We start from the raw sequence: 26144 nt of genomic DNA, 5'->3' as shown, positions 1-26144 counted from the left end.
CACAACATCCTCCTCGCCAGCTTATTTTTCTCCACAACTCATCACCTTGTTAAATACTGTTTATTTTACTTATATGTTCTATTTACTGTCTATATCTACAGGGTCTTCATTTTGCTTCCTGCCTCGCTCCCAATATCATGAACAGTACTGGGTCCATAGTAGGTGCTCACTAAGTATTTGTTCCACAGTGTTAGTGAGGGGAGGGAGAAAACATGCACCCTCAAACACTGTTGGAAGAATTATAAATTAGCAGTCTTCTGTTTTATTTTATTTTTTTAAATTTTTTTTTTATTGATTTCAGAGAGGAAGGGAGAGAGATAAATAGAAACATCAATGATGAGAATCACCGAATGGCTGCCCCCTGCACGCCCTCTACTGGGGGGCATCGAGCCCATAACCCAGGCATGTGCCCTTGGCCGAAATCGAACCTGGGACCCTTTAGTCCACAGGCCAACACTATCCAGTGAGCCAAACAGGCTAGGGCAGTCTTCTGTTTTAAAGTTTCTTTATTATACTTGATTTCAAAGAGGAAGGAAGAGGGAGAGGTAGAAACAAGAGAATCACTGAGCGGCTGCCTCCTGCACAACCCACACTGGGGATTGAGCCTGCAACGCAGGCATGTGCCCTGATCGGGAATCAAATCTCCTGGTTCATAGGTTGACTCTCAACTACTGAGCCAAGCTGGCGGGACAATAAATTGGCAGTCTTTCTGAAGGGCAAATTATCATTGTCTACCAATATTTAAAATTATACTCTTTGACCAGAAAGACCACTTTTAGGAATTTATTCTACAAATATTCCAAGATATGCACACAAAGATAAATGCAAAAAGGACAAGTTTTTAAAATGTGGTATATATTATTTACTATTCAGTTTTAAAATGTGTTAAATTTGTACACATGTAATGATCTACAAAGAATAATGATATAGAGAAAAAAGCAATATACAGAAAAAAATGGTATGCTCCCATTTGTGATTTAATTTTTATAGGCCAGCAGATTGTGCACTGCATGTTACAGGAAGGAATTACAAAATACTATTTTAATAGTGATTGTCTCTGGGGATAGGGTCTGGTGGAATGCAGTAGAAGATATTTTTATTGTGTATCTTAATTTATGTCTGTCTGATTTATTACTATATATTTGAATGAAGTTTTTTCCAAAGTGTATCATAGCCACCCAAGGTAGACAGAAACACACCATGGAATTTTCATTTAATAGAAGAAGGCAAGAGGCAAAGAGTGGTGTCCTCAGGTGAGAATTTAAAAAATTTTGTACAAAGTAACAAAATTAAATAAGGAGGTGAGGTTAGAAATAAAGTGTACCTATTAATTTCAATGCCTGTACTTTAGTTCCAGGAAGAAAATCAAACATTTCCTCTCAAATATTTCTTAGAGTGCTAGTCGTATCACTGTGTAACTTAATAAAACACTTGTAACAAATTCAAATTCATTTCAGCCATTTCACTGAAAATTAATCTATTTATAAAATAGAAAGCTAGAATAGATGATGTCTAGGGTTTCCCCCAACTCCTAAAAAGTGTATCTTTTGTGTTACAGTTCTGAGGTTAGGCAAGTAAATTCCTTCATATTTCCAAATATAGTGCGACCTCATCTTTGGTATTATTCCTATTTAATATAAGGTTTGTTTTTCTTATTTATTTATTTATTTATTTATTTATTTATTTATTTATTTATTTATTTTTTATTGAAGGTTTGTTTTTCTAATGTGCTTGTTCTTCTAGTTTATAAGTATTATAAAAGGTTAGGCTTCGCATGAATTTTAAGATCAATAAAATATGAATGGAGGAAAAGATCAAAATAAAATACCACAATATCACTTGCCTTTCTTGAATAGAGGAATTGAACATGTAACGCAAGCAGCAAGCCCACACCTGAGGACTATAGATATGCATAATGCCAGAGAGCCATCTAAAAAAAAAAAAGAAATAAAAAACTGTAGTCATTTACAAATTGATGCTTAATATACTTTAGATTATGTTGTTAGGGTAATATGGCAGAGATTCTTTGCATTCACCAGCAATACGTTAAAGACTCATAAATAAGAAATCTATGAACACTAGACCATGATAATAATTAAGGGAGAGAATAGGTACAAATATATAAATAGAGAGCTTCTTTCTCTCAGTCCTTTTCCACCTGAGATGAAGGGAAAATGGTGGGAGAGAAAATGGTTAACAAGCCCAAAATAATAGTTACTGAGAGGATTGAATACTGTAACATACATAGGTAGCCTGAAACATAAAAGGCTCTTAATAAATATTCATTTAGTGAGAAAGAAAAGTACCATATGATTTCACTCATATGTAGAATCTAATGAACAAAATACACTAACAAACTAGAAAAACAGACTCATATATATAGAAAACAGACTGACAGCTGTCAGAGGGGAGAGGGGTTGGTGGACTGGGTGAAAAAGGTGAAGGGATTAAAGCAAAAAAACCCACACAAACTCTTAGACCAGTGGTTCTCAACCTTGACTGCACATTAGAATCACCTGGGAATCTTTTTAAAATCCTGATTTCTGGGCCTCATCCTCCGGAAATTCTGTTTCTTTGTCACTGATGTTGTGGCCCCACCCCATAACAAAGAAACAGAATTTCCGGAGGATGAGGCCCAGAAATCAGGATTTTAAAAAGATTCCCAGGTGATTCTAATGTGCAGTCCAGGTTGAGAACCACTGTCTTAGACAAAAGTATGATGATTACCAGAGGGAAAGGGGGAATGAGGGAGGTATAAGAGGGCACAGGGGACAAATGGTGATGGAAGGAGACTTGACTTGGGTGGTAAACACACAATATACAGATGATGTATAATAGAATTGTACACCTGCAGCCTATATAATCGTATTAACCAATGTCACCCCAATAAATTCAATTAAAAAATATTCACTTAGCATCAAAGGCCCATAGCCAATAGCAGAAGCAAAGCAAACAGAATTAAGTAGATTTCATGACCCACAGGACATATGTGTATTCTCGTTTTTAAATTCTGCACATACTATTTCCTCACATGGGTTCCCTCCTCACCAATCCTCCCTCCTATGATCCAAACACTTAAAAGTCCAGCTCAAGAGTGCTTTCTCTAAGAAAATGTCCACATCATCCCTCTTACAAGTACTAATAATGCTAACTATTGATATGTTGCTCATTTCATAGCAAATCATATACTTCCTTATTATTTCTCTCTATGCATGAATATTTGAATATTTTACCACCTCGCCTTGATTAAAAATCTCTTGAGGAGCTTTAAATCTTAATACAGCACCAAACATAATACTATACATATGATAAGCACCCAATAAATATGGAATATAAATTTCTGACTGAATAATTTGTTTAAATGTCATTAATCACTAACTCAAAAGAGAAAACCATTAACATTTTAGGGGAAGTTCTAAAAAATTGCTCAACAATGAATTTAAAGTGTTATTCTAGCCCTGTGTTCTTCAACGTGCCTTAAGGACGAGGAGTAAAGTTAAAGAAACCGTGCTCCAACACTTTGACTTCAACCAGAAGAGCCCAACTTTATGTTTTATACATTGAAGTTCTTCCTAAGATTGGACAAAAACCTTGTTTTAACTGATTCTGCTATTAAAATAAGAAAGCTTAAGAATCATTGGCTGTTGTGTCTTTATAAGGTAATCTAACTATTAATAAAATACTCATAGTATGTTTATCATACACATTTGAACACATATGTGACTGAAAAGGTTTCATAAATAATGCAACACTTACATTCCCACTAATGGTAGAGAATAAACCTTGGGATCAGATTCCAGCAAAAGTAACAATTTGCGTGTTTCATCCATGGTAAGATATCTAAACAGAAAGCATTCATGTAAAAACAATTGTAAGTATGTACTTTTTACCTTTAAAAGAGATCATCTGAGTGCTGAAGCACATTTTAGGCAGGGGAGGTAATTCAAATGAATAATTTCTTTCACACACATGTACACAAAGAAAACAGTTCAAAGTATAAAAAAGTACTCCAGTAAGAAGAGATTAAAGATATTCAATATCTTAAAATTCAATCTATTAAAATGGTCATTGAAAATTACACACCCTTTAAAAAGGTTTTGCTCTAAAAGTGTCAACTTATTTTAATAAAAATTATTAAAATCAAGGCTAACAATTTCAGAACCATATAGGCTTCTCAGAGAAGTGAATTTTCTTTTACTGTAAGTGTTCAAACATCCAGCTGACTTGATAAGACTTGATAAGACTGCAACAGATATAACTTCTCACTGAAAAAAGTTGAATTAGGTGAGATATAGTCAACCTTCATGTACTATAGTCCTCCAACCACTATCACAGAACTTTGGAACTATCATGATAGAACTCAAAAGTTCACTAGTCTCTAAAAGGATATTATAATATATTTATACTTTGTTATGTTTATTACTTACAGTAAGTTTTAAGGATATGAATAACTACAATGCTATTTGTGATATTAAGTCTCAATAGTCTACTGGGGATATATTTAATTGCTATAATAACTCTAAAACACAAAGATAACGAATTTATCAGCCCATGTGACAAGATGATTAAGCCTGAGTTGTCAGGGGGTTTATCGGTGACACACTTACACATATTTTGTAAGCTCTTCTGCCTTGCTTACCTGATAAATTCCTACTCTCTAAAAGAACCAGCTCAGGTTTTCCATGATTTTCTCAGGCAATTCACACATACCTTCCTGCTTCCCCTACACTGTACATAAACCCCTATTATCTTTACCCACATCATGTTTACACATTAGTATACTTAATGGACAATAAGCATGCCTTTTAAAAATCCATTTAATTCCAGTGTCTAACATAATACCTATTCCATAATGGATCCTAATAAATTAGGGTAAACAAATGAATATGGTCAAGGAAAAGGGCAAATGTCATAAATTTAATACATATTATAGAAAATAAGGGGCAAGGAGAATGGAAAATTAGAATATTGAACATCATGAGTTACTGGTAGCATGCCAAGGGGTCACAGAAGGATTATTTATAGAAAGGTAGTTCACTAGTAGGTGGGCATGGGTATTAAGGATAACAAATTAATATTTTTGTTAATTAATACAAATTCCCATGTCCTAACTTTACTACTCCAAGGAAATTACTTTTTTGTTTTTGTTTTTTATTAATCTTCTCCCAAGGATATTTTTCCATTGCTTTTCAGAAAGAGTGCAAGAGTGAAAAGGAGGGAGGGGGAGAGAGAAACATCAACCTGAGGAAGATGCATACAGTGGTTGCCTCCCACACTCACCCCAAGTGGGACTGGGGATGGAAACTGCAATCCAGTGCCCTTAACTGGGGATCAAACCCGAGACCCTTTGGTCCTCAGGCCAACGCTCTAACCCAGGGGTGGGCAAACTTTTTGACTCGAGGGCCACAATGGGTTCTTAAACTGGACCGGAGGGCCAGAACAAAAGCATGGATGGAGTGTTTGTGTGAACTAATATAAATTCAAAGTAAACATCATTACATAAAAGGGTACGGTCTTTTTTTTCAATAGTTTTATTCATTTCAAAAAGGCCAGATCCGGCCCGCGGGCCGTAGTTTGCCCACGGCTGCTCTAACCGCTGCTCAGTTGCTCACACCGGCCAGGACACTCCATGTAAATTAAACATTACACTTAATTCAGACATTTTTATTACCATCACATTTAACCATCCATGATTCTGGAATATACCAACATTTTTTTTTTATGCCACTCCAACCAGAAAGGTCAGCATGTGGGACTCAAAATGGGATCTTTCTTGCTATTCTAGGAACCCTCTGAAAAGAAAATCCTCCCTTCTCCTTATCCTCTTTGGAAGAGGCATTTTTTTAGAGAATAAGACTTGGAGTTGAGTGTACCTTGGCAAACATTTCTGGCTCTAGAGACCTAACAGGAACTAGGGTGGAGTCTAGTGGGAAAGGAAGCCAGAAGTGAACTGCTTAGACTTTAAAGCAGAGGGTGCTTACATTGTCTAATCTAGCTCTGTAGACAATGGGTAAAGAAAGTAGATGAGGATTCAGGGAAGCAGCCCTGCTGAGGAGCAGAAAGCATGCAATTTGGCTTACATTTCCTAAGAAACTAAGAGTGCTGATAGGAAGCTGGAGAGGATACTGCTCCAGTATGTGAGGAAACTCCACCCTCCAGTGGTTGACAATTTGGTAAGCAAAAGTACTACAAATTATTATTTATCTCCCTTCTCTATCTGCAATGTTCATTATTAATAATTAAATGATTTAATAATGAAGGAATTCTAAAGTCTCTTTTAGGCTCATAATCACTACTAAAGTCAAGGAGGAAAAAAGACAAAGTAAAAAAAAGATGACCTAAAACCTAGGCAAAATACAAGGAATAAAATGGTATTATAGAGAATAATTTTCCTAGTATTTTCAAATCATAGAATACTGCCAATTTTATTTTTTTATTTTTATTTTTTTAAAATATATTTTATTGATTTTTTACAGAGAGGAAGAGGGAGAGATAGAGAGTTAGAAACATCGATGAGAGAGAAACATCGATCAGCTGCCTCCTGCACATCTACTGGGGATGTGCCCGCAACCCAGGTACATGCCCTTGACCGGAATCGAACCTGGGACCTTTCAGTCTGCAGGCCAACGCTCTATCCACTGAGCCAAACCGGTTTTGGCGATACTGCCAATTTTAATATAATTTTTACCACTAATTTTTTGGGTATGGTAGGCACAACTCTTTGAAAGAAAACTATACTCAGCAAAAAATTAATAACTCCATTTTCATCTTCCCTGGTTATTTATCTAGCACTGCAGATCTCTGGCATGAAAACTGACTACACAATTATTTCATACTAGAGGCCCGGTGCACAAGATTCATGCACTCGAAGGGGGTCCCTTAGCCTGGCCTGCGCCCTCTCGCAGTCCGGGACCCCTCAGGGGATGTCTGACTGATGGCTTAGGCCCACTCTCTGGTGGATCAGGCCTAAGCTGGCAGTTAGATATCCCTCTGGCAGCCCAGGAGCCCTCAGGGGATGTCCAACTAAAGGCTTAGGATGCCTCAGAGGTGAAGGCGGAGGTGGGAGGGACTCCTGCCACCGCCGTTGCAATGGCCAGCCATGAGCCGGCTTCTGGCTGAGCTGTGTTTCCCCTGTGGAAGCGTACTGACCACCAGAGGGCAGCTCTTGCCTTGAGTGTCTGTCTCCTGTGGTTAGTGTGCATCATAGCGACTAGTTGTTCTGCTGTTAGGGTCAATTTCCATATTACCCTTTTATTATATAGGATTATATGCATATCGTGAAAATATATTAATGTGACCAACATTTAAAATTTTAGATTAATAGATCTTTTACTTACCCATATTTATAGATACCTTGAACTTGAGAAATGTTCAGATTACTGCTCAAGTTTCTTGCCAGAGCTGTAGGAATAATGGAGATGGGCTTCACTGGTATACATTTAAAGGTATTTGCTAGAGTTACTGCTGCCCAGTGTAAGTCAAAATCCACATTGTCCAAACTCTCGCTGGAAGTGATATGAGCTCTTAGGGAAAGCAGTTTACTACAATCCAAGGAATCTTTGCTACGTACATGGTACTGCAGAGCCTGAGGAATCAACATTACACAATTATTTTAGAACTATACAATTAACATTTCCTCTTTTCAGAAACTTTCAATGACTCTACATGACCCATATGACAAAGTTCAAATTCATTAACCTGGCAGGCAAGGCTCTCTATAATCTGGCCAAACTAATATTCCAGTCTGACTGCAGACAAATCCAGCAGAAATCTATACCAGTAAAATCACCCTGAGCACATACTGCACTTAGCTATCCTGGTCACAATGCTTCCTCTTCTGGAATGCTACCCATATTACCTATCTAGGATTTCTGCCCGTAGAAACCATGTTTAATTGCATTTTCGGTCAACAAATTATTATGAATACTTAGTAAATATGTAATTATTAAAATACAACATAGTTTGATTCTTGTGTTCAATTAAGAATCAAGTTGGAGAAACCAAGATGGCAGCATAGGTAAACAACAGAAACTGCTGCCTCCCACAACAACTTCAAAAATACAACGAAAAGACAAAACGGACATCATCCAGAACTACAGGAAGGCTGGCTGAGTGGAAATTCTACAACTAAAAGGAAAGAGAAAAGCACACGGAGACTCAGAGGAGGTGCGGAAGTAAAGTGCAGAGGTACGGAGGCTAGAGCGCGCACGGAAAGGGGCTGGCACCTGAGGACGTGGCTGTTTTTTTGAATCAGGAGGGAGTCACAAGCTCCCGACTGCTCTGAACTCCGGTTCCGGGAAGTCTCTGGGGACCCAGGACTCATACGGGGAGAAAATGGACTGTCTGGCAGCAGGCAGAACTCAGAACTTGAGGGCGGCTTTCCCTCAGAGGTGCTTGCAGCAACTCCCGGGACACTGAGATGCAGGCCCCTTAGGGCAGGGCTGAGGATCCACCAAAGCTGCTTGCTCTGCCCTTTGATTCCCTGAGACCCCACCCCACCCAGGCTGTGGCAGAGGCTTTTGCATATGAATGCCCTGGCCCTTTGCAACCTGAAAATTACCTAACAAATTGCAGCTGGGCCAGACAGACCCAGAACTTCCAAGAGAAGGCCCAAGGCCCCACAGCAGCTTGCATTGCTTCACAGCTGGGCCTCATCTGGGCACCTCCAAACTCCAAAAAAGGAAGGGGAACCTGCAGTTCTCTTCGTAGCTCCTGCTGGGTAACCTCAGGCAGAGGCTAAATTAGCACCTCCTTAGATCCAAGAGCCAGTGTACCCAGTGGTCAGAGTGGGACCATCCAGATTACAACTTCTCAGATACATAAGGGACACACTCCGGGGGCAGACTCAGTGAGCACCAAAGCCCCACTGAAGCAAGTCTTGCCCCAGAAGGGTGTCTTCAGCACAGAAGTTCTCCCAATGCAGACACAGCTGACTCTCACAGACAATTGGCCTGGAGGTCAATTCCTCCAAGTGATCCTACAACAATCAAGGCATAACTACAACAAGACTGTGCACAAAGCCCACAAGGGGGTGCACCAAGAGTGTCCACCTCAAGTAACTGGGGAGGCTGAGCCACTGGGCCCTACAGGACACCTAGTACAGAAAACCACTCTACCAACACAGGGAAGCATAAAAAAATGCAGAGACAAAGAAACAGGTCACAAATGACAGAAATGGAGGAAAGCAAACGACTGGATATAGAGTTCAAGACCACGTTTATAAGGTTTTTCAAGAATTTTATGGAAACCGCCGATAAATTTAGTGAGACCCTGGAGGATATGAAAAAAGACCAACTAGAAATTAAGCATACACTGACTGAAATAAAGAATAATATACAGAGATCCAACAGCAGACAAGAGGATCCCAAGAATCAAGTCAAAGATTTGAAATACAAAGAAACAAAAAATACCCAACCGAAAAAGAAAAAAGAATCCAAAATATGAAGATAGTGTAAGGTGCCTCTGGGACAACTTCAAGCGTACCAACATCAGAATTTATAGGGGTACCAGAAGAAGAGAGAGGGCAAGATATTGAAAACCTATTTGAAGAAATCATGACAGAAAACTTCCCCTACCTGGTGAAAGAAATAGACTTACAAGTCCAGGAAGCGCAGAGAACCCCAAGCAAAAGGAATCCAAAGAGGACCACACCAAGACACATCATCATTAAAATGCCAAGAGCAAAAGACAAAGAGAGAATCTTAAAAGCAGCAAGAGAAAGAAACTCAGTTACCTACATGGGAGTACCCATATGACTGTCAGCTGATTTCTCAACACAAACCATGCAGTCCAGAAGAGAGTGGGAAGAAATATTCAAAGTGATGAACAGCCAGAACCTACAACCAAGATTACTTTATCCAGCAAAGCTATCATTCAGAATTGAAGGTCAGATAAAGAGCTTCACAGATAAGAAAAAGCAAAAGGAGTTCATCACCACCAAACCAGCATTATATGAAATGCTGAAAGGTATTCTTTAAGAAGAGGAAGAAGAAAAAGGAACTCTTACCATTTACCACAGCATGGATGGAACTGGAGAGCATTATGCTAAGTGAAATAAGCCAGTCAGAGAAGGATAAACACCACATGATCTCACTCATTTGTGGAATACAATGAACAACATAAACTGATGAACAAGGACTGATCCAGAGACGGAGAGGCATTGATTGGACTGTCAGGCCTTGGAGGGAAGGTAGGGGAGGGTGGGGGTAAGGGGGAAAGATCAACCAAAGGACTTATATGCAAGCATATAGGCCTAACCAATGGACACGGACAACGGGGGGGTGAGGGCATGGGGGGGGGGGTAGGGGGTAACGTAGGGATAAGAACGCATATGTAATATCTTAATCAATAAAAAATATATTAAAAAAAAAAGAATCAAGTTATCAACAAATCTCACCTTAAAAGCTGAACTGAAGTCATCTGCATTGTGAACTATTATTTCTTTTGAACAAAGTCCATTAGTTTGGACTTTGCATGGAATCACAAAGTCCCCAGGAAGAGAAGCAGTAGGAGTTCTTTCAGAGCATCCAGGTACTTCTCGACCAGGATCAAAGCGATCTACTGTCAATATCACACTTTCTTCATCTAAAGTACAAAAATAGCAATTATTATTTAGCATGCCAACTAAAAATGTGAAACCAAGCAAGCAAGCATACATTATAACAAAACACTGTATTCATACTAATGGTAACCCTAAACTCCTAGCATACACATGTATATTTCCACCTGACCAGACTGTGAACTCTGTTATGAATAGTGTCAACTTTTATTCTTTTTCATCACTGGCATACAGCAAAGAACAATAGCACAAAATACATTACAATAATTGGCTAGATCAGTAAACATAAACTCTATTGTAGTAATAAAAATAATTTTTTAAAGTATATTACCTTCATCTACTGTGAGAGAACCAAGTAAAAAACATGGCAAGTTCTTTTTATTCTGCTTAGCATGTCGACAAGCAAGTCGGATTGTCTTCTCAGTTACCACAAGCTTTGGATTTCTGAAAAACAACAAGTCTTTTATAAAGGTAGTGGATCTGATATCCCAAAACACCCTCCTGCCATGAAATGCTGCCTGAAACATAACTCACATCTTTAAAAATGTACAGAAAAATCATTGTCAGAAAATCCCAAGGTCAAAGGCTGCCTGGAAATCAGAACTACAATAAGCAGACACTGAGGTTATATCTGTTCTCCAGGCACTTGCTTACTGTTATGAATCAGAACAGGGGATGAGAACTATGAGGCTAGCCTCCTTTTTTTGTAAAATTTGACTGAAATAGTCACATCCATTGTTTTCTTATTATCTAGTATGAATATAAAATATAAATAAATATTATCCAAATGTTTAAAGAAATATAAAAGGGACAAAAATATGAGCAAGGAATAAGATACTATTAAAAATACTAGCCCTGACTGGTTTGGCTCAGTGGTTAGAGCGTCGGGCCATGGATTGTTAGGTCCTGGGTTCGATTCCGGTTGAGGGCATGTACCTTGGTTGCAGGCTCGATCCCCAGTAGGGGGCATAAAGGAGGCAGCTGACCGATGTTTCTCTCTCATAAATGTTTCTAACTCTATCTCTCTCCCTTCCTCTCTGTAAAAAAAAAAAAATCAATAAAAATATATTTAAAAGTATATATATACCCTGAACAGTCTGGCTTGGTGGATAGAGCATCAGCCTTCAGACTGAAAGGTCCCAGTTTCGATTCTGGTCAAGGGCATGTACCTTGGTTGTGGGCACATTCCCAGCAGGAGGTGTGCAGGAAGCAGCTGATCGATGTTTCTCTCTCATCAATGTTTCTAACTCTCTATCCCTCTCCCTTCCTCTCTGTAAAAAAAACAATAAAATGTACAGTGGAGCCTTGACTTATGAGTTTAATTCGTTCTGAGACAGAGCTCGTTAACTCAAATTACCCTATCAACTCAATGCAAAAAATCGGCCGAGAGACAGCTGGTATCTCAAAAAACTCGTTAGTTGGGACACTCGTAAGTCAAGGCCCCACTGTATTTAAAAAAAAAAAAAAAAAAATATATATATATATATATATATATATATATATATATATACACACACACACACACACACACATACACACATATATATATATATATTTTAAAAAAATACTGGCCAATTTGAAAAAAAAAAAAAACATAAAAAAAACTTGCAGACTTAAAAACAGAATAATTAAAAACTCAGAGTATTATATAGGGTGTCCCAAAATTCACGCAAGATTTGCAATTCAATTCAATTGCAAATCTTGCGTGAATTTTGGGACACCCTATATAATCAACTGGGGATAGGTACAGAAATGTTTATTATTCTAGAAACTATACATATCCTATATAATAAAAGGCTAATATGCAATTTGTCCCCTTGACCAGGAGTTCAACTGGGAGATTGACTAGGGGGTGGGGCTGGACAGCCAACTGCCCACGGCCCCGCCCCCGCCATTGGCCTGATTGGGGTAGGCCAGCCAGACCCCACCCGTGCAGGAATTTGTGCACCGGGCCTCTAGTATATTATAAACAGTCTTTCACATACTGGTGTATTATACTTCCATGTTTAAAAAACCTAAATGAACAGGTTAGATGGCAACTAAGCACAGCTACAAAGAAAATTAGTAGAGTTGAAGAACAAAAGGAATTACTCAAAATGTAGCACAGAAAGATAATAGGAAATATAGACAAGGAGAAATGAACAAGCCTAACAAATATTTAATTGAACTTCTCCAAGACTGTTTCTGTCAGATACCACCTTTCTCTTAAATATTCTTTGACTTGTATCTTCCATTTAGTTCTTCTATTCAGTAGATCATCAAATGCTATAAACTGTTTCTTCAAAACCACCTTGTTTCATTCTTTCCTCTTGATCTCAATACTCCTTTAAATCTTTATAAAAGCTACTATTTATTGAATACTTCCTATGTTCCAGGCACTGTGCTGACTGATTCTTTACAGAGTGACTCATTTAATCCTTATGAGAGTACTATGGAACAAGTATCATCATCCCCATCTTATAAATAAACTAGTGGCCTGGTGCACAAAATTTGTGCATGGGGGTGTGTGTCCCTCAGTCTGGCCTGCACCCTCTTTAATCTGGGAACCCTCGGCGGATGTCTGACACAGGATCGGGCCTAAACCAGCAGTCAGACATCCCTCTCGCAATCCAGGACCGCTGGGTCCTAACCGCTCACCTGCCTACCTGCCTGATTGCCCCTAACCACTCTGCATGCCAGCCTGCTTGCCCTAAACTGCCCCCCCACAGGCCTTCTTGCCCCCAACTGCGCCCCCTGCCAGCCTATTCACCCCCAACTGCCCCCTCTGCTGGCCTGCTTGCCCAAAACTGCCCCTCCCTGCTAGCCTGCTCAGCCCCAACTGCCGCCCCCCCCACCGGCCTTATCACCCCCAACTTCCCCCCTCCGCCAGCCTGCTCGCCCCTAACTGCCCTACCCGCTGTCCTTCTGGCCCCCACGGCCCCCCTGCCAGCCTGTTCACCCTCTTCTGCCCCCGCTGCTGGCCTGCTCACCCCCAACTGCCCCTCCCCGCTGACCTGCTCCCCCCACTGCCGGCCTAATCATCCCCAACTTCCCCCCCCGCTGCTGGCCTGCTCACCCCCAACTTCCCCCGCTGCTGGCATGCTCACCCCCAACTGCCCCTGCCTGCCGGCCTGCTCACCCCCAATTCGCCCCCCCCCCCCCCGGCCAGCCTCATGATCCCCGACTGCCCTCCCCTGCTGGCCTCATGACCCCCAACACCGGGCTGTTTGCCCCCAGCTGCCCCCACTGCCGGCCTGCTCGCCCCCAACTGCCCTCCCACCTGGCCTGATCACCCCTAACCGCCTCTGCATTGGCCCCACCACCATGGCTTTGTCCGGAAGGATGTCCGAAAGGTCTCCTGGTCTAATTATCATATTACCCTTTTATTAGTATAGATAAGGAAACTGATCCTTAGCTACTTTACTGAGGTCACATAAATAAGAAATAGTAAAATTAGGATTTGACCCTCTAAACAGTCTGATTCGTTATAGCTCCTTAAACCAATATGGCATAAATCTATTGCCGGGAGCCGGTCCATCCTTGCTGTTTCAAGTGACCTGGCGTATATGGCATACTGTTCTTAATATGTTTGCTCACCTTGGCGCTATATGTTTTAACCAAGGTCACCTCTCTGAGAAAGGTTGTTTACCCAGGTAAGGATTTTCCCCCGAAGTTAGGGAGGGAATAAAACCCCTTAACTAAGTGCCAGGCGGGTTGTTAATCACTTTAACTACAAACAATCATGCTTAAGCTACATAATCTTTACTCCCTGGAATGGAGATAAGAAACGCCCTAACCTTTGCAATAGAAATTGACAGGATTAAAATCAACTGGTATAAATACAGATGTAACAAGACAATAAACGGCAGAACTTCTTTGGAGATCCAGACCAGAACTTGGCTGGAGATCCTGGCTAGGCTGCTGATCAACTAAACGCTGTCTCCGTGTCATTCCTTCTTCGCCGACTCCGTCTACACCTTTGGGAACCCCTGGACCTGCTGGGGTTGGACCCCAGCAATATATGTTTCTTATATAACAGCAAAACCATCTCACAGCTAGGCTGACTCTTAAGTTTTCCCTACTATGATCCATCCTTAAAATTCTGCTTTTAACAAGTAACTCCTTTATATAAAAAATTATCAATGGATCTCTATTTTCTAACACTTTAAGCCTAAGTTTCTGTCTTTCTTTCAAGAACCTGGCCATATTTATGGTATTATACAGTGGGTCCTTGACTTATGAGTTTAATTCGTTCCGAGACCAAGCTCGTTAAGAGCTTGCTAACTCAAATTACTCTATCAACTCAATGCAAAAAATCGGCCGAGAGACAGCTGATATCTCAAAAAACTCGTTAGTTGGGACACTCGTAAGTCAAGGCCCCACTGTATATCCCTTTTAATATGATCTAATCACTCAAAATCAATTCAATCTTTCTAATGCTATACAAAGACATCATGCTGAATTGAAGCATTATGAAAAATCCTTTCAGTTTTTATTATTTAGTCTCTTTTGAATTCTTATAATACTTAGAACTTTAGGTTTGCAGACTATTTAAACAGAAATTATTTCTCAAAAGCATGAAGAATATATTTAAGAAGCAGCAGAAGGGAAGAAATTCTGAATAGGAAAGTAAAAAGAAAAATTAGTCACAGTAATCAATGTTGCCTTAAACATTGTTTTGACTCCTGTTTTTATGAATTGAAAAGAGAAACATCTTATACCTGTAGTAATTAAGATGTAAATGGATGAAATCTCCAATTGGCATTGGGTTCCAAAGTGCACATTTTGATGGAGGAAAGTAAAATGGTACCATCCTGCTTGAAGAAAACCTTAAAAGAAAATTTTCAAATCAAAGAACAATGAAAAGCAAACTTAGAATCTTTATAAGAAACAGTTTAACGTTATATGATGAAGCTTTGCAGATTACTTTTGTTATTTTAGAAGAGTTGAAAATATTTTTAAGAAGTAAAAGAAAAAAATCATGTGTAACTACTATCAAGAGAAGCAGCACTATAAATTTAGGTATAACTTTTTTCTTATGCATACATAAATTTATATACATACAAGTTTTTTAAAAAGAACCAGGAGTACTAATCCTATAAAATCCTCTTTTAATAACAGAAAAACAGTATAAGCCATGACTAAGAGGTCACAATTACATTCCTGGTCAGGGCACATGCCCAGGATTACAGGCTCCATCCCAGGTAGGGGGTGTGCAGGAGGCAGATGATCAATGATTCTCTCTTATCACTGATGTTTCTCTCTCTCCCTTCCTCTCTGAAACCAATAAAAATATATTAAAAAGAAAAGAAAAAAGTCTGAAGACTGCCCTGACTGGGTGGTTCAGTTGGTTGGAGCATCGTCCTGTACGCCAAAAGGTTGTGGGTTTGATTCCCTGTCAGGGCACATCATGTTTCCCGCTTCCTCTAAAATCAATATATCCTCCAGAGAGGATGTTTTTAAAAGTCTAGAGGTCAACTGTTTAGGTCTGAAACCTAGCTTCAAAATTTGCTAGCTGTGTGAACTTCATCAAGTTATTTAATGTCTGTGTGCCTCAGTTTCCTCACCTGTTAAACAGCATAATATCAGTATTCTAGAAGAATTCCTGGCTTATTATAAATATTAATGTTAGGTATTTCTTTTTGCTCTCAGGAGTCCATAGTGCCTTTGAAGCCCAATCTGCACTACTTCAGGTTTACTTCATCGTAGTAGAGAGGAAGTCACATCAGGTTTAAATCCTGGCTACACCACTTACCAATTGTATAACTTTAGCTTGGCTAACCTCTCTAGGCTATAGTTTCCTCATTTAAGAAAAAAAAAGAGGAAGATAATAATAGTACTTACAATTCATAAGTTTCTTGTGAAAAGTAATTAAGAATAATGCACACTAAGCACCTGGCATAGCAAGATTTTAATAAATGCTGTTAGTTTTTTGCTTAATCTAAGGTATACACTTAGACTTTGGAGGCAGGGGAGACAAAAGCACCCTTAAATTGGGTGCAAAATTTTGCATGTATGTATATAAAAACTTTTTCTCATGTAATGAAATTCATGGCTACCAGCTATTTAAAGCAGTTTGTAACTTCAAAATAATTCAAAATTACTGTCCTAAAATCCATAGATTGCTGAAAACCAGAGGTTTTACTAAACCAACCAACCAACCAACCGAAAACTAGAGTTGAATATTATTTTTAAAAACACACACAAAAATACTAGAATTGAATATGCCAGGAATAATAAGTTTAAAACACATAGATATACTATTTTACCAAGAATATAAGGAATAAATTTGACCCAAAAATAAGTTAGCAAAGAGAACTGTGGACAAATTTTCAAAGAATAAGAGATGGCAGTAGAACAGAAGGGCCAAAAATAAGCGAAAGACATATGATAGCCTCGTTGGGTCACGTTTCCATTGTCTTCATCAAGAACATCTGGCATAAAGAAAGGCAATACAGAGACTAAAGGTCACTCATGGACGCAATTCTAGCTTAGAAGAAAAAAAAATCACTTGTCAGCACTAATTGTTCTTCCCTAAGGGAAAAAAAGAACAATAAATGATCCAAAGAAGCAAATAACACAGTCAATTTGCATGGTCCCCTTAGTACTGACAGATTGAGAAAACTGGAGACAGGTGGCAAGCTCCTCCTTCCTACTCCACATGAGTGGAAAAAGGCTTAGGGACATTTAAGGAAACTAGGTATCTCCAATGTGAAAATTTTCCCAAGGAATTAGGGTTTAGAAGAAGCAAGGAACCCAACCACTTTCCCACTTGTCTAGGATATAAATAAATTTTTAGCCTTAAGAGTTTAGGTACTATTTTCTATCAGTAAAATGATCCTCTGTGAAACTAAAATAAGGGAAGGAAGGAATAAGACTAAAATTTACCAAGTGCCTACTATGTGCCAGACCCTTTAGTAATCTTATTTAAACCTTCACAAAAAATCTTCTGTTAGAAAGAAATTACTTATCCCCAATTTACAGATGAGGAAACTGAGGCTTAGAGAAGTTAATTAATTTGATCAAAGTCATCCACTTAATAAATGGCAGAGCTAAAATATAGACCCAGATTTTCCTGATTCTAGTTTTTTCCCCCTTCTATTTCACCCTATCTTTCCAAGTTATGTGAGCAGCTGTAAAAAAGTTGTATAAAAATATTTCTATACCTGGTGTTCATCTGGGACCCTGCACGAGGATATAGAGGCTCCACGATAGTTGATGAATGATTTATTAAATTTCAAATGCTCAGTATCCTAAAGAAAAGAGTATTACTAATGAATGATAAAATAAAAAAAACATGATTTAACCACTTAACAAATTACAGACAAACTTGGGTTACTTATTATATCTATTCATTATTTAGAAGATACTTTTTATTATTATTATTTTTGGTTACTCTTCACCCGAGGATACTTTTTTCATTGGTTTTTAGAGAGAATGGAAGGGAGGGGAAGAGAGAGAGAGAAATATCAATGTGAGAGACTCACATTGATTGGCTGCCTCTCCCACACACCCCGACCTGTGCTGGAGATTGAGCCTAAACCAGAATTGAACCCGAGATCGATGGTCGCTAACCACTTAGCCAAACCGGCCAGCGCTAGAAGATATTTTTTAGATAAACTCAGAGTCTGAAAACATTTACAAGAACAAAATTCTATTAAAAGTGCCGTTGTAAGGTTGATTAAGATCCTCTTGGAGGTATCTGGACTTCGTGAAGAGCTTCTGTGGATGCAAGTTTTAAACTCTAAAGCCCTTCTATGATGCTTTGTTGTCATGGATAACAGTATTTAGATTCTTGGTAACTGTAACTATAGGAAGCATATAAAATGCCATTAAGCAGAAGTGGTTTAAAACTCCATATATGTCTCTTCTTTCTTTGTGACTTAGGGTAAAAAGATAATGTTGATCCATTTCTCATTTAAAACAATACAGCCCAGTCAGCATGGCTCAGTGGTTGAGTGTTGACCTATGACCCAGGAGGTCAGGGTTCAATTCCTGGTCAGGGTACATTCCCAGGTGGCGGGCTCTATCCCCAGTGGGGAACCTGCAGGAGATAGCCAATCAATGATTCTCTCTCATCACTGATGTTTCTATCTCTCTCTCTTCCTCTCTGAAATCAATCTATAATAATAAAGCATAATATGATAATTAGACCGGACAGCCAGACGACCTTCCAGAGGAAGCCAGGGCTGCAAGGGGCCGAGCCCCTTGTACAAATTTCATGCATTGTACCACCCAAGTAATTAAAGCTAGGGAACCTAAAACCACATAACACCTATACCTAGCAAAATATATTCTCCTTGGACGATGGCATCTTGTATTACATAGAAATCATCAAGTCATCCTTATCTCTCCTTCATCTTCCCCATAAAATGTCTGTCTTTCCATCTCCACGTAATTCCTGATTTCATCAACTCACCAGATTTACTGTAAACTCCCCACAGTGCTACTATAAGGTTATTTCTACATAAATCTGACCTGGTTAGTTTCCTGCTTTAAAAGTTGATGGCTCTTCTTTTTATACAGAATAAAAAACCATCACAATCTGGTCCACCCTATTATTCCAACTGTGTCCCTTATCCACTCATCCGACATCCTATTCAAACGGAACTGCTTGCAGTTCCCCGAGTCTGAGTCCCAGCACAGCCTGTCTGTCCCCTTCGCTCGGAATGCCCGGGTAACCCCCCAACATCCCTCACCGCCCAACTCCAATTCTCCTTCCTCTGTGAAACCACCTCCTACCTACACATCATGGTGATTTTATTTTCGCCCGTGTTCATACACGTAGCATTTTCACACTTGCTTGTTTACACATTATTTACAGCGGACCACGAACTTCAAACATTAACCGATCCCTTACTATGTAGCTGTTTGAGCTAGATAATGAGGAATTAAGAAAGAGCATGCAGGGTTTCAGTTCTCAAGAAAACTTCTCAGCGAAAACAACTATAAACAGCACTGGAAACCTCTTTCACATACCTAAGCAAAAATGATGTTCCAGGAATCCGCGATCCGCTTATTTCTCCCCCTAGTTCCCCGTCACGGAGTCAGCCCTGGCTCCTGGAGGGCTGAACCCAACGCGGGGTCCTGAACGTCGCCCGGGGTCCTTCTCCGGTCCCCGCTTCGGCCTCTCAAGTGGAAGGCGAAGCATGAAGCCGAGTCACCGCCACCTCCGCTGAGGCCGGATCTGTTTGTTGAGCCGAAACAGAGGTGGACTCCAGGAAACGCCTCCACCGACTCCGCCCTGAGACGTTGGGGTCGCGGGAACTGAGGCGGCAAACACTAGCTCGTCGAACCGAAACCCGCGCCGCGCCCGCTGACTGGTCAGAAACCCGACCCATCAGGGCGCAGGGGCGGTGCTAGAAGCATTACGCACGTTCTCCGCGACGGACTTGGGCACCAGCCAATCAGCGCCCCGAAACGGACAGCGTTCGACCAATCCCAAGCCTCCTTGGAGAAATGAGGTCGACACCGGGGTTCCAGGATCAGGTTCCGGAGGATTTAAACACTTGATTTTCTTAAACGATTAAGTTCCGGGGTGGGACGGGCCTTGCACACGCGCAATGAAAAGCCCAGCCTGGCCGAGATGAGCCTGGCGGAGGAAGTGCTCGCTTCCTTTGTCGTCTTTCCGCGACTAGAAGCGGGAGAAGCCCTTTACTTGAATGGGCAAAAGAGGAAGTTAGATTTCTCTCAGTGTTTTCCTAAGAAACGCCCTCTCTTTTCCATAACAAACATCTTTTAAAAAAATTTCTTCATATATTAATGGCATGTGGTATATATGGCATATGTGTATATTATGTGGCCTATGGTATTAATACTGGTGTGACAATTCATAGGTATCTCCACAGTATTGGTTAATTAGGCGTTCTCGGCCATTTTCTTACACAATTGTGCTAACCCGCAAAGTAGGGTTAAAGATCGCACAAGCTAGTGAGTCAGGATTTGAAATGCCACTTACTTTCCTCTAATTTTCTTTAGAACTACTTTAAGATACCGGAAAGAGAAATGTAAGATTATATGGATTAGACAAAACGAAAGGATAAGCATAACACATAATTCCCTAATCCTGGACATAGTGACATCCTTCCAAAGTGTACAGTATGGAAGGGGATTGGGGGGAGGTGGGGGGCAGTAAATTTACAGTGGAGAAATCTGACCAATATATGTCAGCTACATAATCAAGACTAACATTAGTGGTGAGTCATGTTGATAGTATGTACACTTATGCTGTGATGAAAGTGGCACTTTATTGTCTTCCTTCCAATAACCTACATCTCAGTCCCGAGAAGAACATCAGACCAATTCCAATCATGAGGAAGCCTATAAAATCCCTGACCTGTACTCAAAACTGTCAAAGTTATCAAAAGCAAGGGAAGCCAGAAACTAATCAAGGTGCCTAGAGCGATATGACAACTAAATTTAATGTGGGATGGTGAATAGGATCCTGGAACAGAAAAATAACACTACTTTAAAAACTAAGAAAATCTAAATAAATGAAGGACTTTAGTAATATTGTAGCAATACTGGTTTGTTAATTGTAATAAATGTACCATACTAAATATATTAATAATAGGGGAAGCTGTGTGTATATAGGGTACATGGAAACTTGTACTACATTCTCATTTTTTCTGTGAATCTAAAACTGCTATAAAAAATAAAGTTTGGTTAAAAAGAAAAAAGGGAAAGCAAGAGGAGAGTTGAAGCATATGCTATTTATTGAACAAAATAAAATATCTTATTGTTGTTTAATAACTCAAATACTAAAAAGAACTTCAGAAGGACTTGTATACATGTATATAAGCCAAACCAATGGACATGGACAACAGGGGGATGGGAGCATGAGTGTGCGGGGCGGGGGTGGGGGGGAAGGTTGGGGGTTAATGGAGGGGATGAGGACACATTTGTAATACCTTAACTAATAAAAAAAAAAGAAAGAAAAAAAAAGAACTTCAATTAAACATTTTATTACTATTGGACTTTAAGCAGGGTATATATTTAACGATATGCATAGTGTAGATGCTATTTCAGTTGAATAAAGAGAAAAAGTAAGCTAAATTTTAGGACTTTACTTATTGAAATAAAATCTACAAATGCTTTAACAAGGACCTACTACACAGTAAGCTTCCTGCAATGTGGAATGAATGGAGAATTGGAAGGACATGACAAGCATAGAACAAATAAGGTACAATTTTATAGACAGGGTAATAAGAGGTAATAATCCAAAGCAAATATGTATTATTATTAGATTGCAAGCCAGTTTAAATAGACAGAATACATGCTATGCTATTCTTTAATCCCTATCTACACTAATAAAAGACAAACATGCAAATTGACTGTACCTTTGCTACACCTTAAGCCACACCCACCAGCCAATCAGAGTGGCTATATGCAAATTAACCCAACCAAGATGGCGGCCAGCAGCCACAGAGCTGAAGCAAGCAGGAGGCTTGATTGCTCCAGTGATGGAGGAAGCCAACTTCCCGCCTGCCGCAGCCAACTCTGAGCTCCTCTAAAAGCAACAAAGTTTCAATTATAGAAAGTAAATAAACCCCAGATACCTGCTTTTAGCCGGCCGTGGCCATGAAGCTGGAGCGAGCAGGAGCCGGCTCTGAGCTCCAGTGACGGCAACAAAGTTTTAATTATAGAAGGTAAATAAATCCCAGAAGAAAAAAGAAAAAAAGAAGAGGGTGGGAGCTTCCGTTGCCAGTGGGCTTGGTCAGCCTGAAAACGGCCCTTAGCCCCTCACCCAGACTGGCCAGGCACCCCAGTGGGGACCCCCCACCCTAAAGGGGTGTGGCCAGCCTGAAAACAGCCATCAGCCCCTCACCCAGGCTGGCCAAACCTCCATGGGGTGAGGATCCCCACTGAGGCAGGGGGGGGGGGGGCTAGACCAGCCTGCAAACAGCCATCAGCCCATCACCCAGGCTGGCCAGGCACCCCAGTGGGGACACCCACCCTGAAGGGGGTGTGACCAGCCTGCAAACTGCCATCAGCCCCTCACCCAGACTGGCCAGGCACCCCAGTGGGAACCCCCACCCTGAAGGGGGTGTGACCAGCCTGAAAACACCCATCGGACCCTCACCCAGGCTGGCCAGGCACCCCAGCAGGACCCCCACCCTGATCCGGGACACCCTTCAGGGCAAACCAGCCGGCCCCCACCCATGCACCAGGCCTCTATCCTATATAATAAAAGGGTAATATGCAAACTGACCCTAACAGCAGAACGCCTGGGAATGACTGGTTACTATGACACACACTGACCACCAGGGGGCAGATGCTCAATGCAGGAGCTGCCCCCTGGTGGTCAGTGTGCTCCCACAGGGGGAGCTCTGCTCAGCCACAAGCCAGGCTGCCAGCTGCCAGTACAGCAGTAGTGGTGGGAGCCTCTCCCGCCTCCTCAGCAGCGCTAATGATGTCTGCAGCTTAGGCCTGCTCCCCGCTGAGAAGTGGACATCCCCCGAGGGCTCCCTGGCTACCAGGGGGATGTCTGACTGTCAGCTTAGGCCCAATCCCTTGGGGAGCGGGCCTAAGCCAGCAGGTGGATATCTCTCAAGGGGTCCCAGACTGCGAGAGGGCACAGGCCGGGATGAGGGACCCCCCTGAGTGCACAAATTCTTGTGTCATAGTGTCATTTTAGGACACTATGGACTTGTTATAGCTATTGGCCTTAACAGAGAAAAGCTACCAGTTTTATATTTCAAATTTGCAGGTTCTTTAATTTTCTTCACAGTGAACTATGATACGCTTTTTAACATATGAATTTGTATGAATTTGTTGCACAATGTTATAAGAAAAAATTGCAAATGAAAAGAGAATCATCCAAAAGTCTATATCCTAACATATCAACTGTCTTCATTTTTTGTTTTTTCATTTTCCTTTTTAGTCACTATCTATGTGACATGGCCTTATGATTAGACCAGGTAAATGTTTAATGTTATGAATGCTGACGTTCCTGTTAATAGGCTGGCTCTGGGAATTAAAGAGCTATTGTTATCACCAGGAACAGGGAAGTTGTAATCAGTTGTCAATTCTGCTACTCATTTACTAAATTTCTCCAACACCCAACTTTCCCTTCCTCTATTTACACTTCTGAACTAAGCTGATTGCTTTTTAAAAATAACTACAATTTCACTTTTAAGGAACATCATATTTTTAAGGGGAATTGCTAATCTGTCAATTTATGCAAACTTCCTTATAGATTCTTAAGCCTCTTGTTAGAGGTGACAATAACAATTTATGTGTTAACTCATGTTGACTTATTTTACTTATTTTTTAAAGCTTGGATTGTTTGAAATAAAGACTAGAATAAGTTGTTTGAAATAAAGACTAGAAACCGGTTTGGCTCTGTGGATAGAGCGTCAGCCTGCGGACTGAAGGGTCCCAGGTTCAATTCCGGTCAAGGGCATGTACCTGGGTTGCGGGCACATCCCCAGTGCGGGGTGTGCAGGAGGCGGCTGGTCGATGTTTCTCTCTCATCGATGTTTCTAACTCTCTATCTCTCTCCCTTCCTCTCTGTAAAAAATCAATAAAACATGTTTAAAAAAAAAAAAGACTAGAATAAGTAAATAACACACACCAGTAAATTCACTGAAAGTTTTTGCTAATTTGAGTTAATGTACCATCATCCTAATTTTGTATTCAAGAAAACTAGCTCCTTTGTTGTAAATTAAATGGCCATATGTGAATTTATATAAATTTGTTGCACAAATATTGTTATAAGAAAATGGGTTTATTTCTAGTTTCTCTACCCTGTCTCATTGATCTATGTGTGTATTTTTATGACAATACCATCCTGTTTTAATTACCATAGCTTTGTAACATAGTTTGAAACCAGAGAGTGTGCTGCCTCAAGCTTTATTCTTTTCTCAAGATTGCTTTGGCTATTTGAAGTCTTTTGTGGTTCAAAACAAATTTTAGGATTGTTTGTTCTATATCTGTGAAAAATACCATTGGGATTTTAATAGGGATTTGCATTGAATCTGTATATTGCCTTAAGTAGTATGGCCATTTGAACAATATTAATTTTTCCAATCTATAAGCACAGAATATCTTTACATTTATTTGTGTCTTCTTTAATTAAAATGTCTTATAGTTTTCAGTATTTGGGTCTTTCAAATCCCTGGTGAAATTGTAATTTATTCTTTTGGATGTAATTGTAAATGGGATTGTTCTCTTTCAAACATTATGTATTGATTTTGTATCCTGCAACTTTATTTACTGAATTTGCCTATTCTAACTTTTTTTTTTATGGCATCTTTAGGGTTTTCTATGTATAATAGTATGTTATCTGCAAATAGTGACAGTTTTACTTTTTCTTTTCCAATTTTTAAAAATATTTTAAAAATATTTTTTTTTAATTGATTTCAGAGGGGAAGGGAGAGGGAAAGATAGAAACCTCAATGATGAGTGAGAAACATTGATTGGCTGCCTCCTGCATGCCTCACACTGGGGATGGAGCCTGTAACCCGGGCATGTGTCCTGACCGGGAATGGAACCATGACCTCCCGGTTCACAGGCTCAACTACTGAGCCATGCTGGCTGGGCTTCCTTCCAATTTGGATGCCTATTTCTTTTTCTTCTCTAATTGCTCTTGGCTAGGAATTCCAATACTATATTGAATAAGAAGTAGGTCATGGTATAAAATACTTTTAAGGTATTGTTAAATTCTGTTTGCTAATATTTTATTGAGGATTTTTGCATCTAAATTCATCAGGAATATTGGCCTGTAATATTTGTGTGTGTGTGTGTGTGTGTGTGTGTGTGTGTGTGGCATCCTTGTCTGGTTTTGGTATTATGGTAATGCTGGCTTCATAAAATGTGTTTGAGTAGTTCCCCTTTTCTTTTTTTTTGAGAAAGATTGGTACTAATGTTTGGTAGAATTCACCAGTGAAGATGTCAGGTCCCGTGTCTTCACTATCAGAGAAGAGTAAACAAGGATCCCAGAACCTGGTGAACCTTGAGCCCATGGCAAGGGCTAGAGCTATGCACCGATTGTTTAGTCCAGACAATGAGGGCTCAAGCTATTTCCTGACCAAATATTCTCAGAGTAAATCTTTCTAATATTTACTGACCTTTAAGATAGTCTGTCTATTACCGCAATTACATGCCTAAGAGCTAGATATGTATCCAAAATTGAATAAAAGGTTGGCAAGGCCTGGGCACCAGTGGAAGTTCTTTCCCCTGGCCCCCAATATTTCCAAATTATTATTTCTTGTCTCATCTCTTTCATTTGCATGCAGCCCCTTCTCCAGATCCCAAACCCTGAACCGTGTGGGATGTAGGACATTGACAGTCCCGGACTTTTGTTTGTTGGGAGGTTTTTGATTCCTGATTCCATCTCCTTGCTAATAATCTATCTGTTCAGATTTTTATTTCATCATAATTCAGTCTTGGTAGGTTGTATGCTTCTAGGAATTTATCAATTTCTTCTAGCTCTACTTTTTTGGTATATAGCTATCCATAGTGGATCTTTTGTATTTCTGCGGTATTATTTGTAACATATCTTTATTTCTAGTCTAAATCTTCCAAGAACCTTGGAGTTCCTTTAAAAGAGTGAATCATGACCTTGCTCAGTGGTTAGAGCATCAGCGTGCAGTTCAATGCCCGG

The 26144-nt window shown here is 40.0% G+C and overlaps 1 protein-coding gene across 2 annotated transcripts in view; it reads right to left on the bottom strand.

The window, feature by feature from the left end:
* Positions 1 to 19857, bottom strand: part of STIL (STIL centriolar assembly protein) — a 48748-nt gene extending 28891 nt beyond the window's left edge. The window contains exons 1-8 of one of the 2 annotated variants that reach the window (XM_059689671.1): positions 19517 to 19857; positions 17704 to 17790; positions 15259 to 15366; positions 10890 to 11002; positions 10397 to 10584; positions 7338 to 7585; positions 3757 to 3840; positions 1844 to 1930 (exon numbers count right to left, since the gene is read on the bottom strand). In XM_059689671.1, the coding sequence (XP_059545654.1) occupies positions 1844 to 1930; positions 3757 to 3840; positions 7338 to 7585; positions 10397 to 10584; positions 10890 to 11002; positions 15259 to 15366; positions 17704 to 17714 (839 nt within the window). In that variant the 5' untranslated portion in view covers positions 17715 to 17790; positions 19517 to 19857. The remainder of the gene's footprint in view (positions 1 to 1843; positions 1931 to 3756; positions 3841 to 7337; positions 7586 to 10396; positions 10585 to 10889; positions 11003 to 15258; positions 15367 to 17703; positions 17791 to 19516) is intronic. The other variant, XM_059689672.1, reaches the window with a different exon arrangement.
* Between the last annotated feature and the right edge of the window lie 6287 nt (positions 19858 to 26144).

Source organism: Myotis daubentonii, chromosome 3 (assembly GCF_963259705.1).
Source record: "Myotis daubentonii chromosome 3, mMyoDau2.1, whole genome shotgun sequence".
Lineage (NCBI taxonomy): Eukaryota > Metazoa > Chordata > Mammalia > Chiroptera > Vespertilionidae > Myotis > Myotis daubentonii.
The sequence above is the reverse complement of the archived record's forward strand: the minus strand, read 5'-3'. Positions and strand labels throughout refer to the sequence as shown.